The sequence below is a fragment of the Bufo bufo genome, chromosome 9 (genome assembly GCF_905171765.1).
Source record: "Bufo bufo chromosome 9, aBufBuf1.1, whole genome shotgun sequence".
Lineage (NCBI taxonomy): Eukaryota > Metazoa > Chordata > Amphibia > Anura > Bufonidae > Bufo > Bufo bufo.
In genome coordinates, this window is record NC_053397.1 from 197,437,072 (window position 1) to 197,463,720 (window position 26,649).

The 26,649-nt window shown below is 48.0% G+C and overlaps 1 protein-coding gene across 2 annotated transcripts in view; it reads left to right on the forward strand.

Moving 5' to 3' along the window:
• The first annotated feature begins 14,800 nt into the window (after positions 1-14,800).
• LRP8 (LDL receptor related protein 8) overlaps positions 14,801-26,649 on the forward strand; it is a 194,754-nt gene continuing 182,905 nt past the window's right edge. Inside the window, exons 1-2 of one of the 2 annotated variants that reach the window (XM_040408154.1) lie at positions 14,810-14,935; positions 16,047-16,169. In XM_040408154.1, the coding sequence (XP_040264088.1) occupies positions 14,860-14,935; positions 16,047-16,169 (199 nt within the window). In that variant the 5' untranslated portion in view covers positions 14,810-14,859. Of the gene's footprint in view, positions 14,936-16,046; positions 16,170-26,649 lie in introns of both variants that reach the window. The other variant, XM_040408155.1, reaches the window with a different exon arrangement.

Here is a 26,649-nt window from a genome sequence, read left to right on the forward strand (position 1 = left end):
CAACTCCGCCCGGAAACGGGTTTACATTATTCCTGATCATTTTCTGCACAGGACAGCCCGAATTTAACGGGAGTGTCTATGAAAATCAGAATACCCATTAGCTATAGTCCAGGGATGGCCAACCTGAGGCTCTCCAGCTGTTGCAAAACTACAACTCCCAGCATACCCACACTGCCTACAGCAGGGCATGGTGGGAGCCATCCCTGCTATAGTCTCTGGTCGCGGAGACCCTTTGATCTGCCTATGAGCTGTATACAGTAAACGGTAGGATACTTCTGACTGACTAAGGACTCACACACAAGAACGTGTGTCGGCCGTGCCCGTATTGCGGCCTGCAAACAGCGGGTCCGCAATATACGGGCACTGGCCATTTGTGCACCGCATCAAGGATGCGGACTCAATCCAGAAGGAGCGGTGCGAAACGGAGGCACGGAACGTTTCTCTACGCGCCTCCGCACCGCAAAAAGAATTAAACATGTTCCTTTTTTTTTTGCGGTGCGGACAGATCATGGACCCATTCAAGTTGAATGGGTCTGCACCCGTCTGCAGCTACCGCATAGATGGTGCCCATGCATTGGGGACCCCAAATTGCGGTCCCCAGTGCACGGAACGGCCGGCGCCGTTTGTGTGTATGAGCCCTAATCCTTATACATGGATCTCTATGCATGGGATTGTCTCAGAAGAGGGAGCAGAGGCCCTGGACTACAATCAATGTGACGACATATGAATATCATAGTAAAAGGAACGAACATCCCCTGTAACAGCGCTGCATTTTCTCAGGTTTCCGAAGCATTCTTGCGCTGTGATTAGTATTTTTGAAGCTGGCTGCGCGGTGGCCTCTTGCCCCTCTTAAATAATGAGTGAGCCACCTACAGCTAGTGGCCAAGCAATGGGGGTTAAAGCATTAAACTGTGCCCTGCAGCAGTAGTGGCACCCTGCGTCTCCATATACCACACGGGCTTAGATCTGCTTGACTCTCTCTCAGAGATGAGTGATTCACCATGACAGCCCATTTAGCAGGTTATAAACACTGATATGTAGCAGAGCTGACTGTGTGGCATTTCAGTTCAGTATCCTTGATAAGAGATACTGAGAGCTGTGGGGCTTGGGCTCAGTCTATCTCCTGGCTTACTGGGTGTAGCCCCTCGCTGCTGACCCAGGGGGGTTCTGCTATTTGCCTTTGTTTGTGGTGTCGCCTGGTAAGGCTACTTTCACACTCGCGTTTGGTGCGGATCCGTCATGGATCTGCACAAACGCATCCGTTCAGATAATACAACCGCATGTATCCGTTCAGAACGGATCCGTTTGTATTATCTTTAACATAGCCAAGACTGAAAGTCAAAGGGGGATGGAACCGTCTTGAACATCACTGAAAGTCAATGGGGGACGGATCCGTTTTCTATTGTGACATAATGTGTCAGTGAAAACGGATCCGTCCCCATTGACTTACATTGTGTGTCAGGACAGATCCGTTTGGCTCAGTTTCGTCAGACGGACACCAAAACGCTGCAAGCCAAACAGACGCATTCTGAGCGGATCCTTATCCATTCAGAATGCATTAAACTGATCCGTTTTGGACCGCTTGTGAGATCCCTGAACGGATCTCACAAACGGAAAGCCAAACGCGAGTGTTGTTGTTATGTGTTGTTGTTGTTGCCTTGTCTGATCTTCTGTACCTGTCCTGTCATGATCTTGATGTGATGTCCTTGCCTGTGCTTCTTTATGATGTTGATATCATTGTCCATGCCTTGTCTGATCTTCTGTACCTGTCCTGTGATGATGTTGATGTTGTCATCCTTGTCCATGCCTTGCCTGTTCTTCTGTACCTGTTCTCTGTCTGGATCCACTCTGTTCAATGTCTAGCCTAGCAGTGCTCTAACTGCGTCTGATAGCCTGGCAGTGCTAAACTGCTTCTGATCCTGCCTGTTCCTTGTCCAGCCTGGCAGTGCTTACTGCTTCTGATCCTGCCTGTTCCTTGTCCAGCCTGGCAGTGCTAAACTGCTTCTGATCCTGCCTGTTCCTTGTCCAGCCTGGCAGTGCTAAACTGCTTCTGATCCTGCCTGTTCCTTGTCCAGCCTGGCAGTGCTAAACTGCTTCTGATCCTGCCTGTTCCTTGTCCAGCCTGGCAGTGCTTACTGCTTCTGATCCTGCCAGTTCCTTGTCCAGCCTGGCAGTGCTTACTGCTTCTGATCCTGCCTGTTCCTTGTCCAGTGCTTACTGCTTCTGATCCTGCCTGTTCCTTGTCCAGTGCTTACTGCTTCTGTTTCTATGTGTGTCCTGCCTTCGTGAGAGGTTCCCTTGATTCTCCGGAGGGAGGATCTCTAGTCTGTGTGCCGCTCTGCCTGAGACCGCCATGCCTACTTCCGCTTAGGGTCGAGGCATCTGCTTCTTTGCTGGTCCTCATTCGTCTTGTTGTCTGTTCCATGTCCTGTGTTTGCTTGGGTTCCAGTTTTGTTGTCTTTCCGCCTGGTTCTCTGCAGGTAGGGGCCAAGTGTACCGGGGGCCCTTCTTGGAGGTGCGACCAGTGAGCCCTCGGCCCAGTTCATCCTCACCACCAGGGGCTCTGTGAAGAACGGGGCTCACTGGCTCTCCGCTCTCTTGGTTTTGCCTCTGCGCTTAGTTCTGTGGTAGTGCTACCACTATTGCCTAACCTGCTTACTGTCAGGGGCTTTTATTACACAGTTATCTGTCGGTCCTTGGTCTGTTTAGCCTGTGTCCTGTTTGCATGACGTCCCGGAGGTCTGCCTTGGGCCTCCGGCATGTGACTCCGGCAGATTCCACCTTTCATTTTTCAGAGCTCCTTTGGAAAATGAAAGGCGGAATCTGATTGGTTGCTATGGGCAACTAGGCCAGTTCTACTTTACACCGGTTTTGATCAGTCTCCCTGTGTTGCTGGAAATGTACGGAGCCAGACTCATAGTATACTACAGGGAGGCGTTCCTTATATTTGGGTCCCGTTACAGAGATCCCTCTTATCGTTTCATTTCATTTTTCTTCTCCATAAACCCTGGCATTTGTAAAAATCAGGACAAAGGTGTAGCATACAGATAATGTATAATGTCAGACTTAGGGCTCATGCACATGAACGTATTTTATTTCTGTTTCCGTTCCATTTTTGCGGTCCGTATGCGGAACCATTATTTTCAATGGTTCCGCAAAAAAAAATGGAATGTACTCCGAGTGCATTCCGTTTCCGTATTTCCGTATATCCGTTCCGCTAAGGGTCCATTCACACGTCCGCAAATGGGAACGGGTGCGGACCCATTCATTCTCAACGGGGCTGGAAGAGATGCGTAGAGCACACTATGTGCTCTCCGCATCCAGATTTCCTGAGCGCGGCCCCGAACTTCCGGGCCGTAGCTCCGCAAGAAAATAGAACTTGTCCTATTCTTGTCCGCAATTGCGGACAAGAATAGGCAGTTCTATGGGGGTGCCAGCCGGGTGTATTGCGGATACGCAATACACCACGGACATGTGAATGGATCCTAAAAGATAGAACTTGTCCTATTATTGTCCGCATTACGGACAACGATAGTACTGTTCTATTAGGGGCCAGCTGTTCATTCCGCAAAATACGGAATGCACACGGACGTCATCCGCATTTTTTGCAGACCGCAAAATACATACGGTCATATGCAAGAGGCTTTACTCTCCTTTCCCTGGTGCTCTGCTCCATCAATTTGGCCCCCGTGATGCTGAGTTCATTGGGCCACCATGTCACGTGGCAGCATTGTCGAAAAGCTGTAGACTGCTGGTGACGTTGGGAGTAGTGGTTTTGCATTTCTGGGGCCCTGAGCAAAGTTACATTGGGGCCCCCATCGCAATGCTATGCTCCCTGTTGCATCTCTAAGACCCTCCCCATTATACAGTTTAGCTCTGCCTTATCAGCCTATTAAGCCCTACTCTTGGCTTAGCAGTGCAGCCTGGTCACTTTTGCCATTGTTGTACAGCTGGTAAGGGCCCCTTCTTCCCCCGGGGCCCTGTGCCGCTGAACCAACTGCACAGGTACTCAGTGGCGTCGCCAGGGGGGGGCCACGGCCCCCCCTACATCATGCTGTGCCCCTCCAACTAAAATGCCCCCCACCTAGTGAGCAGCCGCCGGGCACAGGGAGATGAGTGCTTCCATTGCGCTCATCTCCATTGTAAACTGCCTATGCCAGCGGAGGTGCGGAGGTGCAGGGGAGGAAGAGGCGTGTCCCTTCCCCTTCCTCTGATAGGCTGCAGGCAGGCCCCGAAGTGGAGGAGAGGCCCCGCCCCCTAATTGCTCCTGTTTATCTTTCTAAAGCTAAAGGACCTTTGATGATGTCATCACAGGTCCTGTAAGGGAACTGCACAGTGTAAAGTGTAGTTCCCAGGTTAGAACAGTGCATCTGCCAGGACCTGTGATGACATTATCTTCAACATCACAGGTCCTGCAGAATCTAGCAAAGGAACTGCACCAAAAATGGTGTAGTTCCTAGGTTTCAAAGGTATATCTGCCAGGACCTGTGATGACATCATCACAGGTCCTTCAACCCCTAATAGCAAGTATTAGAAGTTCGCAAGCAGCTCTGCATTGATCCATACAGACGGGAATGGAGAGGTAAGGCCTCTTTCACACTTGCGTTGTCCGGATCCGGCGTGTACTCCACTTGCCGGAATTACACGCCGGATCCGGAAAAACGCAAGTGTACTGAAAGCATTTGAAGACGGAACCGTCTTCCAAATGCGTTCAGTGTTACTATGGCACCCAGGACGCTATTAAAGTCCTGGTTGCCATAGTAGGAGCGGGGAGCGGGGGAGCGGTATACTTACAGTCCGTGCGGCTCCCGGGGCGCTCCAGAATGACGTCAGAGCGCCCCATGCGCATGGATGACGTGATCCATGTGATCACATGATCCATGCGCTTGGGGCGCCCTGACGTCACTCTGGAGCGCCCGGGGAGACGCACGGACGGTAAGTACACTGCTCCCCGCTCCCCGCTACACTTTACCATGGCTGCCAGGACTTTAGCGTCCCGGCAGCCATGGTAACCACTCTGAAAAAGCTAAATGTCGGCTCCGGCAATGCGCCGAAACGACGTTTAGCTTAAGGCCGGATCCGGATCAATGCCTTTCAATGGGCATTAATTCCGGATCCGGCCTTGCGGCAAGTGTTCCGGATTTTTGGCCGGAGCAAAAAGCGCAGCATGCTGCGGTATTTTCTCCGGCCAAAAAACGTTCCGTTCCGGAACTGAAGACATCCTGATGCATCCTGAACGGATTTCTCTCCATTCAGAATGCATTAGGATAATCCTGATCAGGATTCTTCCGGCATAGAGCCCCGACGACGGAACTCTATGCCGGAAGACAAGAACGCAAGTGTGAAAGAGCCCTAAGAGGAGGTCCTCCACTTCTCATCATTTACCCCCCCCCCCCCCCCCATGCCCTGTTTTTACTCATTGCTCACTCATGTATACTACTTCAGACAGTTACAGGGACCACTACCTCATGTACTTCACACACACAGTGACCATAATGTATAACTGACCACATATTTCTATAAACACTGCATCTGCAGTATTATACCTTCTATGTGTCACATCAATACACTGCTCTGTGTGTAATATATATATATATATATATATATAGATACACACACATACATGCACACACACTGCATATATTACACAGTATTATACATGAAATATGTACAGATATATAGTATATACCGCAGTGCACTGATATGTGAGGTACAAGGTATAATAGATGCTGTGTGTACAGATATCAGTACACCTCTGTATTTACTATATATGTGAGGTACGAGGTATAATAGATGCAGTGTGTACAGATATATAGTATATACAGCAGTGTACTGATATGTGAGGTACGAGGTGTCAATACACTGCTGTATTTACTATATATCTGTACACACTGCATCTATTATACCTGGTACCTCACATATACTTTCACACCTGCGTTTAGGTCGGATCCGTCTGGTATGTGCCCAGACGGATCCGCACCTATAATGCAAACGCTTAGATCCGTTCAGAACGGATCCGTTTGCATTACCATAAACAAAAAAAAAAAAAATTTTTTTTTTTTTTTTTTTTTGTTCATGATAAGGGTCCATTCACACGTCCGTTTTTTCTTTCCTGATCTGTTCCGTTTTTTTGCGGAACAGATCTGGACCAGATCTGGACCCATTCATTTTCAATGGGTCCTGGAAAAAAACGGACAGCTCAATGTCTGATTTTTTTTCAGGACCCATTGAAAATGAATGGGTCCAGATCTGGTCCAGATCTGTTCAGCAAAAAACGGAACAGATCAGGAAAGAAACAACGGACGTGTGAATGGACCCTTATGCAAACGGATCCGTTTTGACTTTACATTGAAAGTCAATGGGAGACGGATCCGTTTGAAAATTGAGCCATACTGTGTCAAATTCAAACGGATCCGTCCCCATTGACTTACATTGTAAGTCTGGACGGATCCGTTTGCCTCCGCACGGCCAGGCGGACACCCGAACGCTGCAAGCTGCGTTCAGGGGTCCGCCTGCTGAGCTGAGCGGAGGACAAACTGAGCCAGACTGATGCATTCTGAGCGGATCCGCATCCATTCAGAATGCATTAGGGCTGGACGGATCCGTTCGGGGCCGCTTGTGAGAGCCTTCAAACGGAACTCACAAGCGGAGCCCCGAACGCTAGTGTGAAAGTAGCCTTACACTACTGTACATATTGTATACCTGTATACACTGTACATATTATACCCCGTACCTCACATATCAGTACACTGCTGTATATACTATATACCTGTACACACTGCATCTATTATACCCTGTACCTCACATATCAGAACACTAGGGAATATACTATATACCTGTACACACTGCATCTATTATACCGCGTACCTCACATAACTGTACACTGCTGTATATAATATACATCTGCATCTATTATACCTCTTTTGTGTGCCAGGGCTGTTTTGTAATCCCATTCCGGCCCTGATGGCATAAATTATAAAACGCAGCAGCAAGAATAGTTTATGGAACAAAGGGAGGGGCTATAAAAGGGGAATGGGGGCCCAATTTAGATTCCTGCTATGGGGCCCAGTGATTTTTATGGACGCCCCTGGCTGCAGGCACTAGGCCGGCAGCCTATCAGAGGCCGGCGCAATGACGTCATCGTGCCGCCTGAGCCTTACATTACAGCGTGGGACACAGGAAGAGGCTGCATCGCATCGCTGAGACTGAGGTAAGTATAAGTGTTTTTGTTTTTTGTTTTTTTTACAATAGTGTTACTGGCACTTTGGGGGGGGCTTATTACAATACTGGCACATGATGATGGGGGGGACTTTATACTGGCACATGATGATGGGGGGGACTTAATACTGGCACATGATGATGGGGGGGACTTAATACTGGCACATGATGATGGGGGGACTTAATACTGGCACATGATGGGGGGACTTAATACTGGCACATGATGATGGGGGGGACTTAATACTGGCACATGATGATGGGGGGGACTTAATACTGGCACATGATGATGGGGGGGACTTAATACTGGCACATGATGATGGGGGGGACTTAATACTGGCACATGATGATGGGGGGGACTTAATACTGGCACATGATGATGGGGGGGACTTAATACTGGCACATGATGATGGGGGGGACTTAATACTGGCACGTGATGGGGGGGACTTAATACTGGCACATGATGGGGGGGGACTTAATACTGGCACATGATGGGGGGGACTTAATACTGGCACATGATGGGGGGGACTTAATACTGGCACATGATGGGGGGGACTTAATACTGGCACATGATGGGGAGGACTTAATACTGGCACATGATGGGGGGGACTTAATACTGGCACATGATGGGGGGACTTAATACTGGCACATGATGGGGGGGACTTAATACTGGCACATGATGGGGGGACTTAATACTGGCACATGATGATGGGGGGGACTTAATACTGGCACATGATGATGGGGGACTTAATACTGGCACATGATGATGGGGGGACTTAATACTGGCACATGATGATGGGGGGACTTAATACTGGAATATGGGGGGGCTTAATACTGGCACGTGATGGGGGCTTATTACTGGCACGTGATGGGGGGCTTATTACTACCACGTGATGATGGGGGGACTTAATACTGGCACATGATGATGGGGGGACTTAATACTGGCACATGATGATGGGGGGACTTAATACTGGAACATGGGGAGCTTATTACTGGCACGTGATGGGGGGCTTATTACTGGCACGTGATGGGGGGCTTATTACTGGCACATGATGGGGGCTCTTGTTACTGGCACATGATAGGGGCTTATTACTGGCACATTGGGGGGCTCTTGTTACTGGCACGTTATTGAGGGCACTTATTACTGGCACATTATTGGTGGGCACTATAGGGGCATCTACTGAGGCCACAAAGAAGGGGTGTTTTATATGGGGGGCTCTGTACAGTAGCATTTTATACTGGGACACATTATGGTGGGTACTATGGAGAAGGGGAGAGAGGAGTACTATGGAGTCATCTACGGGGGGCACTAAGAAGGGGTATTTTATACTTGCAAATTATGGGGGACACTGAGGGCATCTACTGGGGCACGATATATGGGGCATTTTATACTGGTACATTATGGGGGGCACTAGCAGGAAGGGGGGAGAGGAGCACTATGGAGGCATTTACTGGTGCACTATATAGGAGTATTTTATACTGGCACATTATGGGGGACATTAGCTCAACTGGGGGCATAAGGGGGTATGTTTTGCACATTATAAGGAGAATTATTTCTACTGGGGGGCATTATGGTGGGTGTTATTACTCGCCCATGGTATGACCCCCTAGTAGCAGCACCAGCCTCTCCCTCCTCTGCTATCCCTCTGCCCCTTCTCCAAATCCTTATTATGAAATCTTTCTCATTAGGATAAAACACAACATCAGCTCCACCGAGCCCCCGGCCAAGTGTTGAAGTGGCGTCCGAGATCCCCAAGGGCCAAGCCAAGTAATTGTAAGTGTTCATGTGAAATATGTTTATTTTATATATGTACACTCCTGTGAGAGGCGGGGAGGGAGATCTGTGGATGACACTGTTATAGGGAGGGAGATCTGTGGATGACGCTGTTATGGAGGGGGAAATGGGGATGACACTGTCATGGGGTGGATCTGTGGATGACACATATAGCATAAGATGCTATATACGGTATGTGGCATCCACAGATCCCCCCCATAGCAGTGTCATCCACAGATCCCCCTCTCTATAAAAGTGTCATCCACAGACAGCTGGACTTTTCTTCCCTGTTGCGGTTTTAGGTATTGGGTAAAGTATCGCAGCATTTCTAAGCGTACTTGTGTAAATCTATCGTTGTTATAGCTGCCCCCCCTACTTTTGTCCTGGCCCCCAGTGTGCCCCCCCCCCCCAAAATTTGAAAGCTAGAGACGCCACTGCAGGTACTATGTCTACCCAAATGGGATGTGCTGCCAACAATATACAAGATGAATGGGAGACAAACAATCGTAGTAACGATCATTTCTCCACCATTCAATTTGCAACAGGCTGTATGAAAGGCACAAAAACCATGAGCCTTTCATATATCAGCGCTTGCTCAGGACTCAGTATATAAACTGTACCATAAGGGGGGGGGGGGGGGGGTAAAGGGCCCATGACCATTACTGACTGGGGGGCCCAGACGATTCTTAGGGCTCATGCACACGAACATGTATTGTTTCCGTGTCTGTTTTTTTTTTGCAGCCCATATGCGGAAACATTCACTTCAATGGGGCCACAAAAAATGGAAATGACTCCATGTGCATTCCGTTTTCGTATGTCCGTATTTCCGTTCCGCAGAAAAAAAATAGAACATGTCCTATTATTGTCCGCATTACGGACGAGGATAGGACTGTTCTATTAGGGGTCAGCTGTTCCGTTCCGCAAAATACGGAATGCACACAGACGTCATCCGTAATTTTTGCGGATCCGTTTTTTGAAGACTGCAAAATACCTACGGTTGTGTGCATGAGGCCTTAGTCTGTACTTTGCTCCAAATGATTGGACCACAATGCATAGGTGAAGACAGATAACAGGCCAACAGTTGCCTGTGGTATAAGCCAAATTAGGAGGAGGGCGGTGGCGGACTTTATTGCCATGTGATCCGGTAAACACAAAGCTTTAGGATTTCGGTGGAATCACTTCCCTGAATGCAAACGAGTTCACCAGAACCCCATCTGCCATGTCTATTACAGTAAATTGTGAACTTATTAGTAGGAGTCAATCCATTAAGAAGATGCCATTAAAAACAATTTAAGATGATCGGCCTCGTGGCTGATCCGTTCTCTCATGTAATTGGGAACATTTTAACTATTTATCAGGAAATCATGAATGAGATGAACCTGAAACAGGAATATTTAAAGGCATCAAAATCCTCTTTCATACACAGCCCTTTGATATAGGACGCGTGGCACTTCAAAGGCGACGGCGGCTCTCACCGCAATAAAGTGATACGCGCTCACGTAGCGCCGTCTTTTTTTTTATCCTGTAAAAGTAAATTTCAAAGTAATTTTCAGAAAAAAAAAAAAAATTGGAAATCATTGGATTTTATTGAGGGGTCACTGGGAATATTAGAATTGTCAGTATTTTGGTCTTGAGTCCCTAAAAATAAAATGATTCTGATACAACCGTTTTTTTTTTTTTATCCGTGTGCTATCCGGATATCACAGTGACCCATTCATTTCTATGGGGCCATGCACTTCCGTATTTTGGCTGGATCTGTTTTCACATTCCACAAATGATAGAACATGTCGTCCTTTCTATTGATAGGAGTGAGAAAACTATGGAATGCACGGGGAAGGTATTCGTAGTTTGCAGATTCACAATGCTTTCATGGCCGTGGACATGGAGGGTAAAATTTGCATTTCACAACCCATTCATTGAGCTGCTGACTATAGGGGGGCTCAATGCTGCCACAGATCACGCCTGCAAGCAAGCTGCAGTTGATTGCATGTTAGGGCACCATGGCACGGTTGGGACGTGGCTGCGCTGCAGTCCAGCAGCGATGAGCGGCAGGGGCAATATTCGAACCTGACATATTTTGCGAATATTTGGGTGATTATTCGTCATATATTCGCAAATTCGAGAATTCATTATCGCCAGTCATTATTTTCTTGATTGTGAAAATCGGAAAATTCACGTTAAAAATTCACGATACGAAAATTGGCGATCAACAATACTTCTAAAGTCAAAGATATTGCAGCCTTCTCATTGGCCCACAAGCAAGAAGCAGTGAGGGATCATGGGTACTGATAAAAAAACAAAACTAGAATATTCGCGATTACAAAGATATAGCACTATATTCTAGATATTCGCAAATTCTTGAAGTGCCAATATTCGTGCTAAAAATTCACGATTAGAATATTTGCGATCAACACTACAGTCCAGCACCCCACAGCTGTACGGGCCACAGTTGGCTCTTGTTAACTTTTTAGTCAGTCTGCATTGTTAATAGCTGCGTAGCATTGAATGTGCCATTAACAATGCAGACTGACTAAACAGTCTGATCTTCATTACTTAAAGGGGTTGTCCCATGACTAATGTGAAAAATGAAAATCAGACATCATCTAGAACATGACAGCCTCTTTCTAATAAAGCTAGGACCAGCCCTGTACCTCACATGGATCCAGAGATCTCCCTATTCATGGCTCTGCTAGATTTATATCAAGCTGACAGCTCAGAGGGGAGTGTCTTTTCGGCTGCAGCTAAGGGGGCGTGTCTCAGCTCTCCCTATCACAGCTCAGGGGGTGTGTCTCAGCTCTCCCTATCACAGCTCAGGGGGTGTGTCTCAGCTCTCCCTACCACAGCTCAGGTGGCGTGTCTCAGCTCTCCCTATCACAACTCAGGGGGCGTGTCTCAGCTCTCCCTATCACAGCTATGGGGGCGTGTCTCAGCTCTCCCTATCACAGCTAAGGGGGCATGTCTCAGCTCTCCCTATCACAACTCAGGGGGTGTGTCTCAGCTCTCCCTACCACAGCTCAGGTGGCGTGTCTCAGCTCTCCCTATCACAGCTCAGGGGGCGTGTCTCAGCTCTCCCTACCACAGCTCAGGTGGCGTGTCTCAGCTCTCCCTATCACAACTCAGGGGGCGTGTCTCAGCTCTCCCTATCACAGCTCAGGGGGCGTGTCTCAGCTCTCCCTACCACAGCTCAGGTGGCGTGTCTCAGCTCTCCCTATCACAGCTCAGGGGGCGTGTCTCAGCTCTCCCTATCACAGCTCAGGGGGCAGTTGAAGGATAAAACTGAGCATGTGCGGCCACCTCAGTGAGAAGGACAAAGAAATAAGAAAAAACAAGCAGCAGGTGGCGCTATACACATACATTTTATTGAATAACTCAGTGGCTATGCTAAATTTTTAATTACATGCAATTACGAAAGTGTTCAGATCCAGGTGCTGGTTTGAAAACTGTAGAATATTTTTCATGGGACACCCCCTTTAATAAGAGCCAGCGCAGCTCAGAGGGCCATGCAGTACCCAACCACAGTGCAGCTGCATCACACCCTTGTAGTGAGCGCAACCTAATAAGTGGCATGATTAATCCACTGTTCTGCTAAATTGCCAGCTCTGTGGGTGAATGCAGATTAAGCCTACCTATGGCTCTCGTGGAACTACAGTTCCCAGCATGCACCTGTCAGAGCACTCATGCCACAGGTTGGAGAAAACGTTCCTAAAGCGTTATGTAAATGCTACTGCAGATCCACTGTTGACCACTAGATGATGAAGGCTTGGTTCACACTTGGTGGAAATTCTTGCCGTGGATTCCTCTACTCTAAGTTTACCCCCCCTAAAAAAAAAAAAAAAACAACAACAAAAAACTGTACAGATATTCCAGCATCTCGAGCAAATTAAAATTGATGTACAACTGATCTGTCTCTATTGCTTGACTTTATTCCAAAACCAGCCCCCTGCTTCCTCCCATTTCTGCATGTGCAGTGCAGTCCAGTGCAGCACTGCAGCACTGCAGAGCGAGGGTGCACCAAGGGACAAGGCCCCACCCTCAGTGCACTTAAGAGCTCACTTACATATTGAATCAAAAGGCTTTTTCTTGAAGATGCAGCAACGGGTGGAAAAATGGTATCATTCTACAGTATTATTCCCTTTAAGGCCTCTTGCACACGACCATATGGCTTCTTCAGTATTTTGCGGTCCGCAGAAAACGTATCCGCAAAAAATACAGATGACTTCCGTGTGAATTCCGTTTTTTTTTGCGGATCGGACAGCTGGCCCCCGATAGTACAGTACTATCCGTGTCCGTTATGCGGACAATAGGACATGTTCTATCTTTGAACGGAACGGAAAAGCAGAAATACGGAAACGGAAGGCATACGGAGTACCTTCAGTTTTTTTTGCGGATCCATTGAAATAAATGGTTCCGCATACGGAACGCAAAAAACGGAACGCAAACGGAAAAAAAAAAAGTTTGTGTGCAAGAGGCCTAACATTGGGACCCATACTGAGGCAGCGGAGACGTCATAAGCCGTGGCGCCGTGCTGGATCCATTGTACGATAGATTCAATCAGTGAGGGACAGACTGCGCTGACTAAGGCCTCGTTCACATTTCCATTTTTCACTGACGTGTGCTATCCGCATTTTCCACGGACAGCACACGTACCCATTTATTTTAATGTGTCTGTTCACACGTCTGTATTTTTTCAATGAAATCACAGAGACCTGCAAACCTCTAGTCCGTGATGCGAACCAAACACGTTCGTTGTCCGTTGAAGTCTAGGGGTCCGTAAAAATCATGGAGGCAACATGGATGGCATCCGCATTGCATCCGTTTGGAAATTCATTTTCAGCCTGGAATACGGATGACACACGGAGGGCAAAAAATGGACACATGGACCAACCACGGATCCTTCACGAATAAAAACACGAACGTATTTTTTTTTTTACGGATGTTAAAAGGACCCGGAAATAATGAACGAGGCCTCACAGTGGATTCCGTTGGCGTTCCGTCCAAGTTTTTGTCATTTTGACAGCAACAATGGCGCCCCACGCTGACTACCGATGAGACAACAACAGCGGCGCAAAAAAAGAATGTTAGGCGCTGTTCACATTTGTCTTGCGGTCAGGTCACGTGGCTGACAGACGGATACCTCAGTGCTGCAAGCCATGGAGGCTCATTATGTGAACAGCGCCAATAAACCTTCATGGCGCCGGTTCTAACGCACAGTACTACAAGGTGATACTCCCCGCGGATTTTACTATTTTCCTCATTCCGATCTGATTGTGTCAGGGCTGCAGGTTTCCATCTTTTTTGCCGCTGTTCTTCCCTTTGCAGTTGTTCTGCGGCATTGGGCAGCGCTGTGTCTGAACTTGGCCTAAAACAGGCGGTTTTTTATTGCAATGGTGTTTTCCCCACTGAAGCCAATAATGATGTAACGTCTGATCACTGCAGCAAATTACAGAGTCAGAAGGTTTATACACTTTTACTATGGATGTGAATTTATAGTCTGGATTTTTGAAGAACCAGAGGTCCCGTCCTGGGCACTGTTCAGACCTGCGGTCTCTGTGAGGACAGCGCAGCCGGTATAGCAGATATTTCCCCGGACACTATGGCGTTAACAGCACAGTGCACAGTTTGTTTTGCATTTCCTCCTTTGCCCCACCCACAGGGGGCGTGTCACACACGGCGCAGGTTGACAGCGGCCACGCCTCTCTTTCTGACTGTCTCCTGGTAGCCACGCCCCCTCTTCTTGTCAATCCTTACGTGTAAACGCTTGCAGGTTCCTGAAGTCCCCGCCCCTCTCTGGTCACACCCCTTGGGCGGAGCTCCGGCCGTCAGTGCTCAGGCTGCCGGCTCCATGCGCCCCGGGACCCGGCGGAGGCACCATGAGGAGCGGCCGCAGCAGCGGGGCCATCCCGGGCCTCCTACTGTTGCTGGTGCTGGGGACCCGTACTGGGAGAGGTAAGGCGGCGGGGGACGGGCTCGGGGCTTTCCGCTTCTCCAGGTCTCATTATCACGTTCATCCTTCTCCTGTGCGGTGTCTCCTCCTCCATCACATCCAGGCCGGGGCTCCATCAGCACCAGCAGCACGACTCCGGCTACCCCCCCATCATCACCCCCCCACACTGTCCACCTCATCCCCTCTGCAGCCTTTCCTGCACAACGCACATGCGTCTTCCCTGCGATTTCCCTCATAGGTGGGTGAACATGCCAGCTGTGCCCCATCTCCATTCATTCCTATGGAATGGGACTGCAAAGTTTTGTAGACAGTGAACTGAGTGGCACATCATGACCCAGGGGGCCCTAAGTGCTGACCCAGGGGGCCCTAAGTCCTAGCTCAGGGGTCACAGGGGTTGCACAGTGGCTTCTGTCACCTGCCTGTGTGCAACCCTCCAGAGCCAACCAGTGGGGCAGGTGTAATATCGCCTAGTGGTGCTATCACTGTGCAGTATGTGGCGCTACTTGATTTCTATAACATGGCGCTAAATTGACAAGATCTGGTCGGAATCGCAGGGAAAGTTTCTGTAACTTGTGATCTGTCATATTTTGTGTCGCTCCATTTACACACAGGTTGCATCACGCACCTGGAATTGGGCAACACGCTTGCGCCAGCCATTGCTTGGCACATCCCTGTGTGGTCATACCTATCTACCCCCTCCCCAAGTATTGTGTAGCCACTGAGCCTTATTTAATGTCCCCTCATCGCCCCTCCCTCTAGTGCCCCCCATTGCCCCTGGTTTACCAGGCTGTGCCCAGTGAGGGTCACCCCCCCACCCAACCTACACTCCTGTGTGTGGTCATACCTATCTCCCCCCCCCTTGTGTTTTGAGCCTAATTTTATGACCCCCCTCATCGCCCCTCCCACTAGTGCCCCCATTGCCCCTGGTTCACCAGGCTGTGCCCAGTGAGGTTCATTGCCCGTAATCTACCCCCGCTCACCCATCATTTTCATTGCACGTCTCATGGTGCCCGCCATTGCAGAGTGTCTCATCCTCCATTCATCCACCACCACCACCCCTCTTTTCAGTTGGTACCCCTCTCACCTTTTTGCTTTCTCCCCCCCCTCCCCCAGCGCTGCCCCCCTCCGATTGTGAGGAGAACCAGTTCCAGTGCTCGAACCAGCGATGCATCCCCAGCTTGTGGAGATGTGATGAGGATGATGATTGCTCCGACAACAGTGACGAGGAGGGCTGCCGTGAGTCTGGGGTCCGGGTGTGGGGGGGGGTCTGCGGTATTGTTTATACTGTTACACTGCCTATTATATTAGGGGGCTGCCGGTACTGGATGGCCCCTATGGGCGCTGGCATGTTTATAGAACATTGCATTGATTGACATGGAGGAGATATTACATGGATGAAGATGCCTACATAGAAGCGATTTGGAGCTTCTCGTATATTCGTAAATCACGTTCTCAGTCATTTCTTGAAGTCCCATGTTGATCAGTCTGGAGGCAGATTGAGGCGGTGTGTGTGGGGGGACGGGACGGGGGGGGGGGACGAATTCCCAACGGTTGCCCCGGGAACCTGTCAACAAACGACAGCGCGCCATTTATGAATGCCCATTGTGTGTAGCCTGCTCATAGATTGTGAGGAATGGGTGCACCCCATGGCGCCCGGGTCCTCCGGCGTACTGTGTGTTCAGAATCCTACCCTACCTGCGCACAGAAAACCGCAGCATAGTACAGTATCGGCAACGTGTATGAGATGACGCAAATCTCGTGTATACTTTGCGGATGTTGTCTGTGTGGAAATTGACCTGCCGTGAGGATTTCCACATCCGCAGCGTGTCCGTTATATTGCGGTTTTAGCTGTGGATTTCATCATTTTCCAATGAAGGGTGAGATCTGTGGTAAAACCGCATCAAATCCGGTTTGCGTGCAGAAACGCACAGAAATCCGCACAGAAAGTTGCGCTGATCTTCTGCCCGTTCACATGCACCTGTGTACAGGTGCCCTTACAGCAGGAGGGGTGAAGATTGGGCATTTTGTCATATACAGTATAAGATGGTGTCACAATGTCTGCTCTTTCTTGCAAAAAAAAAAGTAGCGTTTTTATCAACTTTTTTTGTGGCGTTTTTCCATTGTGTATTTTATTTATTGCTTGCCCCTTTTTTATTTTTATTGCAGCATGTGTGGCATTTTTTTTCTGGCAAATTCCCATAGATTTCTCGATAACAAAAATTAAAGGTCTGGTCTCTCTCCCCCCCCCCCCCAGAAAACATTGTGTGACTTAAAAAAAAAACACTCTCAAAAACTGCTTGTAAAAAAAAAAAAAACACTTGAATTTCATGGTGTTTTTTCCATATCCAAAAAAAAACCTGTGCACATTGTGGATTACGAAAACTGCAGCCTAAGGGAGCATTCACACGACCGTGTTTTTCTTCCGTGTCCGTTCCGCAATTTTTGCGGACAATGCACGGACCCCTTCATTTCTATGGGTCCGCAAAAATTGCGGAATGCCTTTCATTGTCATCCGTGTGCCGTCCGTTCCGTGTGTCCGTTGCTTTTATTTTAGAACATGTCCTATACTTGGCCGCAAATTGCGGTCCGTGGCCCTCTAGAAATTCATTGGGTCCGTAAAAAACGGATAGCACACAGAAATGCATCCGTATGTCATCCGTTTTTTGCGGACCCCTGGACTGAAAACATTCTAGGAAACCCCATTTCAGTCCCATTTCAGTTTTTTGCGGACCGTGAAAAACAGATGACACACAGAAGCACCACGTCCGTGTTATACGGACGTTCGGAACGGAGACGGAAAGATAACTGAAGACATACGGAACACACGGATCCGTGATTTGCGGACTGCAAAACCAACACAGTCGTGTGAATGCTCCCTAACAAAGTACCGGAGATTTTCAAATCTCATGCACAATTTGCGGAAATTGACCTGCCGTGCAGATTACGAAATACGCAGCATGTCGGTCAGTTCTTTCACACAGTTTTTTGGGAGGAGGATGTGAGGCAGATTTTCCGGCAGGATTTTCAGCTGACGCTAGAAGTGGATCCAGCAGGAAGAAGTAACAATCCTTCCTTTATATTTCCGATTCCTTGCAAATCCACTTCTGGCTTTGACTTAAAAACCTGTAGGAAAATCGGCCCATAAAAACTCCAGACACCCCCTTTAATGTTTGTAAACCACGTCACCCCTACTGAGATCCAGTACAACAAATGTCTCCAGGAGGACTGGGTGTCTACCGCTAAGGCCTCTTGCACACGGCCGTTGTGGGTTCGTTCTGTGCATTGGGGACCGCAATTAACAGACGACGTCCGTGCGGTGGCTGGGACGGGTCGAGACCCATTCAACTTGAATGGGTCCGTGTATGTGGGCCACAATACGGTCACGGGCACACAACGGCCATGTGCAAGAGGCTTAAGGCCTCTTTCACACAGGCGAGTTTTCCGCGCGGGTGCAATGCGTGACGTGAACGCATTGCACCCGCACTGAATCCGGACCCATTCATTTCTATGGGGCTGTGCACATGAGAGGTGATTTTCACGCATCACTTGTGCGTTGCGTGAGAATTGGAGCATGCTCTATATTGTGCGTTTTTCACGCAGCCCTGGCCCCATAGAAGTGAGTGGGGCTTCAGTGAAAAACGCATTGCCTCCGGAAGCAAGTGCGGATGCAATGCGTTTTTCACTGATAGTTGCTAGGAGATGTTGTTTGTAAACCTTTATTTTTATCACGTGCGTGAAAAACGCATCAAAACGCATTGCGCTCGCGCGGTAAAAACTGAACAACTTGAACGCAATCGCAGACTTGCAAAATGATGCGAGTTTCACTGAATGCATCCGGACCTAATCCGTCACGCTCATGTGAAAGGGGCCTAAGGCCTCTTGCACACGAACATGTGCGCCCCCCGTGGGGCAGCCGTGATCTGGCCGTTCCGCAAAAAGATAGGACATATTCCATATTTTTGCGGAACAAAACCCCACGGAAGCACTCCGTAGGGTTCAGTTCCGCACCATTCCGCATCTCCGGATTTGCGGACCCATTGAAGTGAATGGGTCCTCATCCGTGATGCGGAATGCACACGGAACGGTGTCCGTTTATTGCGGATCCGTGTGCAATAAGCCTAAGTGATGGGGGCATGTGCCTCAGGGGGTCGACGTACCACAGCCTGAAAACTGGGGGCATGTTCTTATCACTTCGTCAGATATTGATGGTGTCAATTATATTGTATCTAATATTTGACATCCTGGATGATATGTGTCTTATATGTGCCTTAGGCGACTTTCACACTTGCGGCCGCAGGTTCCGGCGGAGGAATAGCCTGCTGGATCCATGCTACCGCTAGTCCACCGTGCCGCCGGTGGTCCGCTCTGGCCCCATTCACTGTAATGGTCCGGCCACAGCACGGCAAACAAGCCGAGAGGCGGCCGGACAAAATCCCCAACATGCTGTTGATATGTGTCTTGTATGTGTTCATTTATGTGTCTTGTATGTGTTCATTTATGTGTCTTGTATGTGTTCATTTATGTGTCTTGTATGTGTTCATTTATGTGTCTTGTATGTGTTTATTTATGTGTCTTGTATGTGTTCATTTATGTGTCTTGTATGTGTTCATTTATGTGTCTTGTATGTGTTCATTTATGTGTCTTGTATGTGTTTATTTATGTGTCTTGTATGTGTTTATTTATGTGTCTTGTATGTGTTTATTTATGTGTCTTGTATGTGTCTTGTATGTGTTTATTTATATGTGTTATGTGTCTACTATTCTACTATTCGGTAACATGTACTTTAGTTCTTTCTTTGAGCTCCATGTGATGAGCAGTCGCTCGCGTCCATGTGACCACCTGTTGTTTACCGCATGGACGCTCTGCAGCATCTATGAGGACGTGCACCTCTCCAGGTCTAGGCTTCACACGGTCAGATCTATGTTCATCAGATCCACTGGATACAGCGGCTCTTTCTGAATGAACAGGATCACCCGGGGCTCATTGGCTGCGGCGCAGCATCAGATGGAGTCACATGTAGCGGAGGTGCCCAGTAATAACTCCGAATTTGTATACACACCCCTGACCCTGTGTCTTAGAGGGTGTTTCCAGTATTAACCCATTGCAAGCCCCTTCCTTTCAGCTCTCATTCAGTGTCATTTATCACACCTTGATGGCTGATGATCAGTAACATGTGGGGTGGTATAGATCTCCTGACTGGGGGGGGTTATACATCTATAATATCCGCAGTGATATATTGCTTGGCTGTGCACACAAACCATGCAGCGTCTGGTTACACGAGGGAAGGAATGCACGTCCTGCTTTGTCACGCTGTCAGGGCATTGTCGCTCGCCACGCCTCATGGTGACATATGTGGCATTGATGCAACCACACTTCCCCATTACGGGGCTTTGATGCTGTCATTTGCTTTGTATTTGTGGATTTCTTTCTGAAATATCAAAGAATTATACTGCTGAGTATTGTGTACTATACACGTGTAGATGGGGAGTGACGATGCCCTTCCCTCCATAGCAGTGCTTGTAATGAGATTAGTCTATAGCTATAGGGTTAATGAGAGAAGATTACCGCCGGCGGTTAGCACTTGTGAATCTCCTGTTTAGCATGTTTGTTTTAAACGTGCATTCATTTGGTGGAAGAAGAGGTTGCAAGATACCTTTAGGTGCCGCTTATCTCGGGGACCAAAGTCTTGGTCCTTAAAGGGAATCTGTCCCCAGCGACCTCCCTATCCAGCTGTTTGTATAGACCAGGCATCCTCAAACTGCGGCCCTCCAGCTGTTGCAAAACTACAACTCCCAGCATGTCTGATCAGCCTACAGCAGGGCATTGCAGGAGTTGTAGTTTTTCAACAGCTGGAGGGCCGCAGGTTGAGGATGCCTGGTATAGACACATAGTCGTAGTTCACCTGATTAAAACTCTGTTTTTCTTTTGTGGATCCAAGGCTCCATTCCCAAATTAGGCCTTTGGTGCAATGAGGACGTCACCGTTGCTCTTGTTGCAGCCAAGCTCCGCTCCTTTCTGTGGCTAGCCCCTCCCTTGCCACTGTTTGACCCTGTCAATAAAAACAGCCAGGGAGGGGCTATACACAGTAAGGAGTGGGGCTTGGGTGCAACAAGAGCAATGTTGGCGCCCTCATTGCACCTAAAGTGAATATTTAGAAAAATTGACATAACTTTAGAATGGAGCTTAGGATCAACAAGAGAAAAACAGAGTTTACAACATAGGTGCGGGTCCCAGCGATTATGCTCTATTGTCTGAGATGGGAATAACCCTTTAATTTCCAGAGCATATCTTCGCAACGATCCATGAAAACCACGGTCCAAACACAGATAGCTTCTGTGTTGTGTCCACGGTTTTCACAGACCCATAGACTCAAATATGAGGAATCCATAATCGTAAACGATGATAGTGCATGCTTCCGTGGCGTCACCGCAGATCCGCGGTCTTTGGGTCTAAACCAACACTCTGTGTTGATAGATTTCGCACAACTTTTGGCCTCATGCACACGACCGTTGTTTTGGTCCGCATCCGAGCCGCCGTCTTTGCGGCTCGGATGCGGACCCATTCCCTTTAATGGGGCCGCAAAAGATGCGGACAGCACTCCGTTTGCTGTCCGCATCCTTTGCTCCGTTCCGTGGCCGCGCCAAAAAATATAGCATGTCCTATTCTTGTCCGTTTTGCGGACAAGAATAGGCATTTCTACAATGGGCCGCCTGTTCCGTAAATTGCGGAAGACACACAGGCGGCTTCCGTTTTTTGTGGATCTGCGGTTTGCGGACCGCAAAAACCAGAATGGTCGTGTGCATGAGGCCTTTAGCAGATGTTAGATAATTTACTCTACTAACACCAACTCTCAGTTGGCTTATGTTGGACTATTAGGCTACATGCACATGACCGTTCCGTTTTTTGCGGTCTACAAACCGCGCATCCGCAAAAAACGGAAACCGCCCGTGTGCCTTCCGCAATTTGCAGAACGGAACGGGCGGCCCATTGTAGAAATGCCTATTCTTGTCCGCAAAACGAACAAGAATAGGACATGCTATATTTTTTTGCGCGGCCACGGAACGGAGCAAAGGATGCGGACAGCACTCGGAGTGCTGTCCGCATCTTTTGCGGCCCTATTGAAGTAAATGGATCCGCACCAGAGCCGAAAAAACTGCGGCTCGGATGCGGACCCTAAAAACGGTCGTGTGCATGAGGCCTAAATTTGAAATTTAAAACTGGGACACACTGATACATTTTGCTCACTTACAACTCCAGCCGTGCCCACTTTTGAACCTAAAAAAAAAAAAGCGTTGAGCGTGGCATGCTCTGTCATTTTTTGGTGCAAACGAATAATGAATCTGTCCAAAAAACAATAGGCAAGACCATTAGGCCTCTTTTACATGTCAGTGAATCACGGATGTGTGCGGTCTGTGGTCTCCATGGACCATTCACGTATCCGGTGACTTTAATGTGTGTATTCCCAGATCAGTGCTTTACCATGGACCATGGGTCCGTGGCGACACCACGGATTACTGCATGTGTTGCTTGTAACATTTGGATTGGATTTGATGCAATTTTGCTGCACATTTCATCCTCCCACTGTAAAGGGTGAAATCCGCAAAAGGATTGACATGCTGTCGATTTCAAAATCCGCACGGCAGGTCAATTTCCGCGTGGGGAAGAAAAAAAAAAAAGCAAAGTGTACAGGAGATTTTTCTAATCTCATTCACTTTGCCGGTACTGTATTACGCTGCGCTTTTTTCCGCATGAGAATCCGCAACGTGTGCAGGCAGAATGATCTCTTTGCGGTTACATCGCTGTGTGCATTCTCTGGGCTGTATGAGGTACAGAGGTTGCAGTTCATACTCTTCGGTAAGTTAGCACGTCGTGGACTTTCTCTGCTAGGCATTTCCCCACTGGTTTCTAGTGAATGTTCAGAAATTTTAAATAAGTGAGAGCCTCACCCTGCCCTCAATATGCAATTATGCGCAGAGTGCTTCTCGAGCGAGTCGGAAAAAAATTACAGAAAGCCTCAAACTGCACCAGTTTGCACTACTTTTTAGGCCTCATGCACACGACGACTGTATGTATTTTGCGGTCTGCAAAAAACGGATCCGCAAAAAATACTATTGACGTATGTGTGCATTTCTTATTTTGCTGAATGGAACAGCTGGCCCCTAATAGAACAGTCCTATCCATGTCCGCAAGGCCTCTTGCACACGAACGTGTGCGCCCCGTGGCCGTGCTGCGGCCCGCAGATTGTAGGCCGCAATGCATGAACACCCACCCACGCAGCGGATCGCGGACCCATTCACTTTAATGGGTCCGCGATCCAACCGTTTCGCAAAAAGATAGGACATGTTCTATCCTTTTTGCGGAACAGAAGTACGGGACAAAACCCCACGGAAGCACTCCGTAGTGCTTCCGTAGGGTTCCGTTCCGGATTTGCGGACCCGTTGAAGTGAATGCACACGGAACTGTGCCCGTGTAATGCGGATTCGCAAATGTGGTCCGCAATACGGCCACGGAGCGCACACGTTCGTGTGAAAGAGGCCGTTGTATTGTTTTTATTTTATATTATGTACATTGTTTGTTATTGCTGATAAATATGTACTTTGTATCCAGTTGTTGGAAGGTTTTGTGGCAGTTGCCTCCACTTTTCGCTACTTTTCGGTTCTATCTGCCCCGCGGTCCGGCTGCTTTGCATAAAATACTGTAGAATCTACAGAAATTTCTGGATACTTTACTTGTGAATTTTGTCTTCGATTGTACAGCAGATTTTCCACAGTTTGCTAATGCTTTGCCGTGCTGCACTAGTTTTCCATGTTTTTTTTTTTTTTTCATGCATGGTTTTTACATGTGAAACAAGCTCCTTTGGCTACTTTCACGCTTGCGTTGTTATTTCTGGTGTTGAGATCCGGCAGAGGATCTCAATACCGGAATGATACGGATCCGTTTTGATTTTGCACATCAGGATTTATCCGTTCCTTTAGAATGCGGTGTGAAATCAAAACAGAAAAAATTAGATCCGTCACTAAATACATTAGATTCCTAAAAAAAAAAAAAAAAAAACCTGATCCGTCACCATTGGCTTTACATTGTTTTCAGCGAGGGATCCGTTTTTTATGACCGGACACAAAACCGCAGCTTGCAGCCTTTTTTGTGCCTGGTCACAAAGCGGAATGAAGACCTCCTGATGCATCCTGAACGGATTTCTCTTTCCATTCAGAACGCACGAGGACTAAACGGAAACCTTTATTTTATTATTATTTTTTTCCCGGCATAGAGATCCTCAATACCGGAAAACAACAACGCAAGTGTGAAAGTAGCCTTAGCGTGTTTTACTTGTAAAAACCATGGATGAAAAAACAATGCTATATGCCGTAAAAATGTATGTGGTTAAAGGGATTTTTCCAGGAGTAGAATTTTGATGATCTGCCCTCAGGATAGGTCATCAATATCTGATAGGTGGGGGGTCTGCCACCAATCAGCTTTTTGAAGAGGTCGCCGACACTTCTTAGGCACATGACCTAGGTGCAGCGACAGTCCCATTCCAGTGAATAGCAGTACCAAGCACAGCCACTATACTACGGATGGCGCTGTGCTCGGTAAGCTGTGAGCAGGCCGCAGTATTCACTGCAACCTCTTCAAACAGCTAATTGGCAAGGATGCTGGGAGTCGGACTCCCACCGATCAGATTTTAATTGCCGTCAATATTAAACTTCTGGAAACCCCTTTTAAGCTACAGTGTGATATTACATTAAACATTTTACCTCGCTGCTAAGTGTTATTTATTTTTTATTTTTTTGCCTAAATCTTCCGATGCCACTTCTTGCCAATGTCTATTTTTACGGGTGACCGTCATATGTCATCAATGTGAGATGTGCTGCCGAAAAGAATGACGCAGCATGTGCCCAAACTAACTGCACGTGTGAACACGCCCGCATCCTGACCGTGGAACTGAATATTCAGAGTCAAAATCTGCACTTTTTTTATATATATTTGTGGATAGGATCCGTCAACAGGACCCACCCCTGATAAGTCTCAAGTCTGAAGCGTAAAGCCTGAGACGTCCCATAGAGACGTGTGGAGTTATAACGCAGGCGCGCGGGGTTACGGAGACGTGAAGCTGAATTATTAATGTCTATATGCCGGATATTGCACTAATTGGTATTGGTCTGAGCGGAGATTTCTTCATGCAGGATTTTGACATTCCTTACAAGGTCTCCGTCGGTAGATCTGCTTGGTGTGCACCTATGGAATGTAAATATCGCGCTTCTCCATCACGGCAATGGCGGATGATGGTAAAATGCATCCAATTCTGGAGGGAAGTCTGCAGATCAGATCTGGCGGTAATGCCGGATGCTATAGTTATACTGTCTAATGTCTATTCTCCCGAGCTGTGCTGGTGATCAGCGAAGTTCTGCTGTGCGGCGGAGCTGAATCAGCACCACTCGCAGAGGACAGAGCTTGCATTGCTCAAACAATGACTTCATGCTTTCCAGTATTTGAAAGAATGTTCGCGGGGACCCGCTAGATCGCAGCGACACAAACCAGACCGTTTTAAAATATGGCGCGACACGCCGGACTTTAACAGGCAGCGATGGCCCGCGCTTTGCATGTACTGTATAGATTGATTTTATTTGCCTGGTCACATTATCCTCGTGCGAATTGGAAATTTATTAACAGGAAAATTAAACATTAGCTTACGTGTATGACGTTTGGTGGCGCACGTCACAATTTGCCTTCTGTCGGATGGTGGTTATGGATCTGTGTGAAATCTATGGGTACTGTAATACGGTTCCGTCTATGCACATGGTGCGTATTATTATAAGCAGATTTTTGTGCTAAACATCCACAGTGTAATACAGCACCAGCCAAAATCTCATGCACACGGTTTGGAAATTTTCCTTGTGGAAACGGACTAGGGACGTGGATTTTGAAAAACGTATTTGCTTGTGAAGATTTTCCATGTAATTGTCCCTCTTTTTGCAATGTAAAATTGGCAAATAACACATGTGGATTTGGTGCGAAAAACCTCATGAAAATCCACATAAACTACACTGCTGTGTGCATGTACCCTTAAAGGGCTTGTGCATCTTGGCAGACCCCCACTATGGCCGCTGCAGCCCCCACTGTAAACATTCAGTTTGATATCGTTGCAGCCAATGCCTTGCTGTAGTAGTGACCTCTCCCCCCCCCCCCCCCCTTGTGTCACATCAATTGGCCACAGGACCCAGGGGTGGGGGTGGGGGGGGGGCTGTTAACTGCTGCGGCCAGTCAGTGGCTGCAGCAACGTCAAACTGGATCTTGACCCAAGGAACTGCAGCGGCTGCGAGGTTCGGCATCAAGGTGGGGAGGTCTTCAGAAAGACTCCAGGAAGATCAACAACCCCTTTAAAGTCTTACAAAGCTGTGATACGACTTTAGTCCTTGGGGAAAAAGTTGCACAAGTTTTCTTGCAAAAAAAAAAAAAAAAGTTTGTCTAGCTGCATCTAAAAAAAAAATTAAAAAATCTCCTTGCGCTGACGTAACATTTGCATATCTGATTGCAGTCCTATAGACAGCAGCTGTCACTGAGCCAAAGTCCCCGCCCAAAGTGACGTCAGCGACGTGTGTCCGGTGTGGTTGTATGACTGGATTTAATACGCTGAGTCATAAACCTTCTGCCTCTGCCGCACCTCAGATTTGGGTTGTAAAATCCTTTCTAATCGCGCTTCAGGAACTGTCGCCGT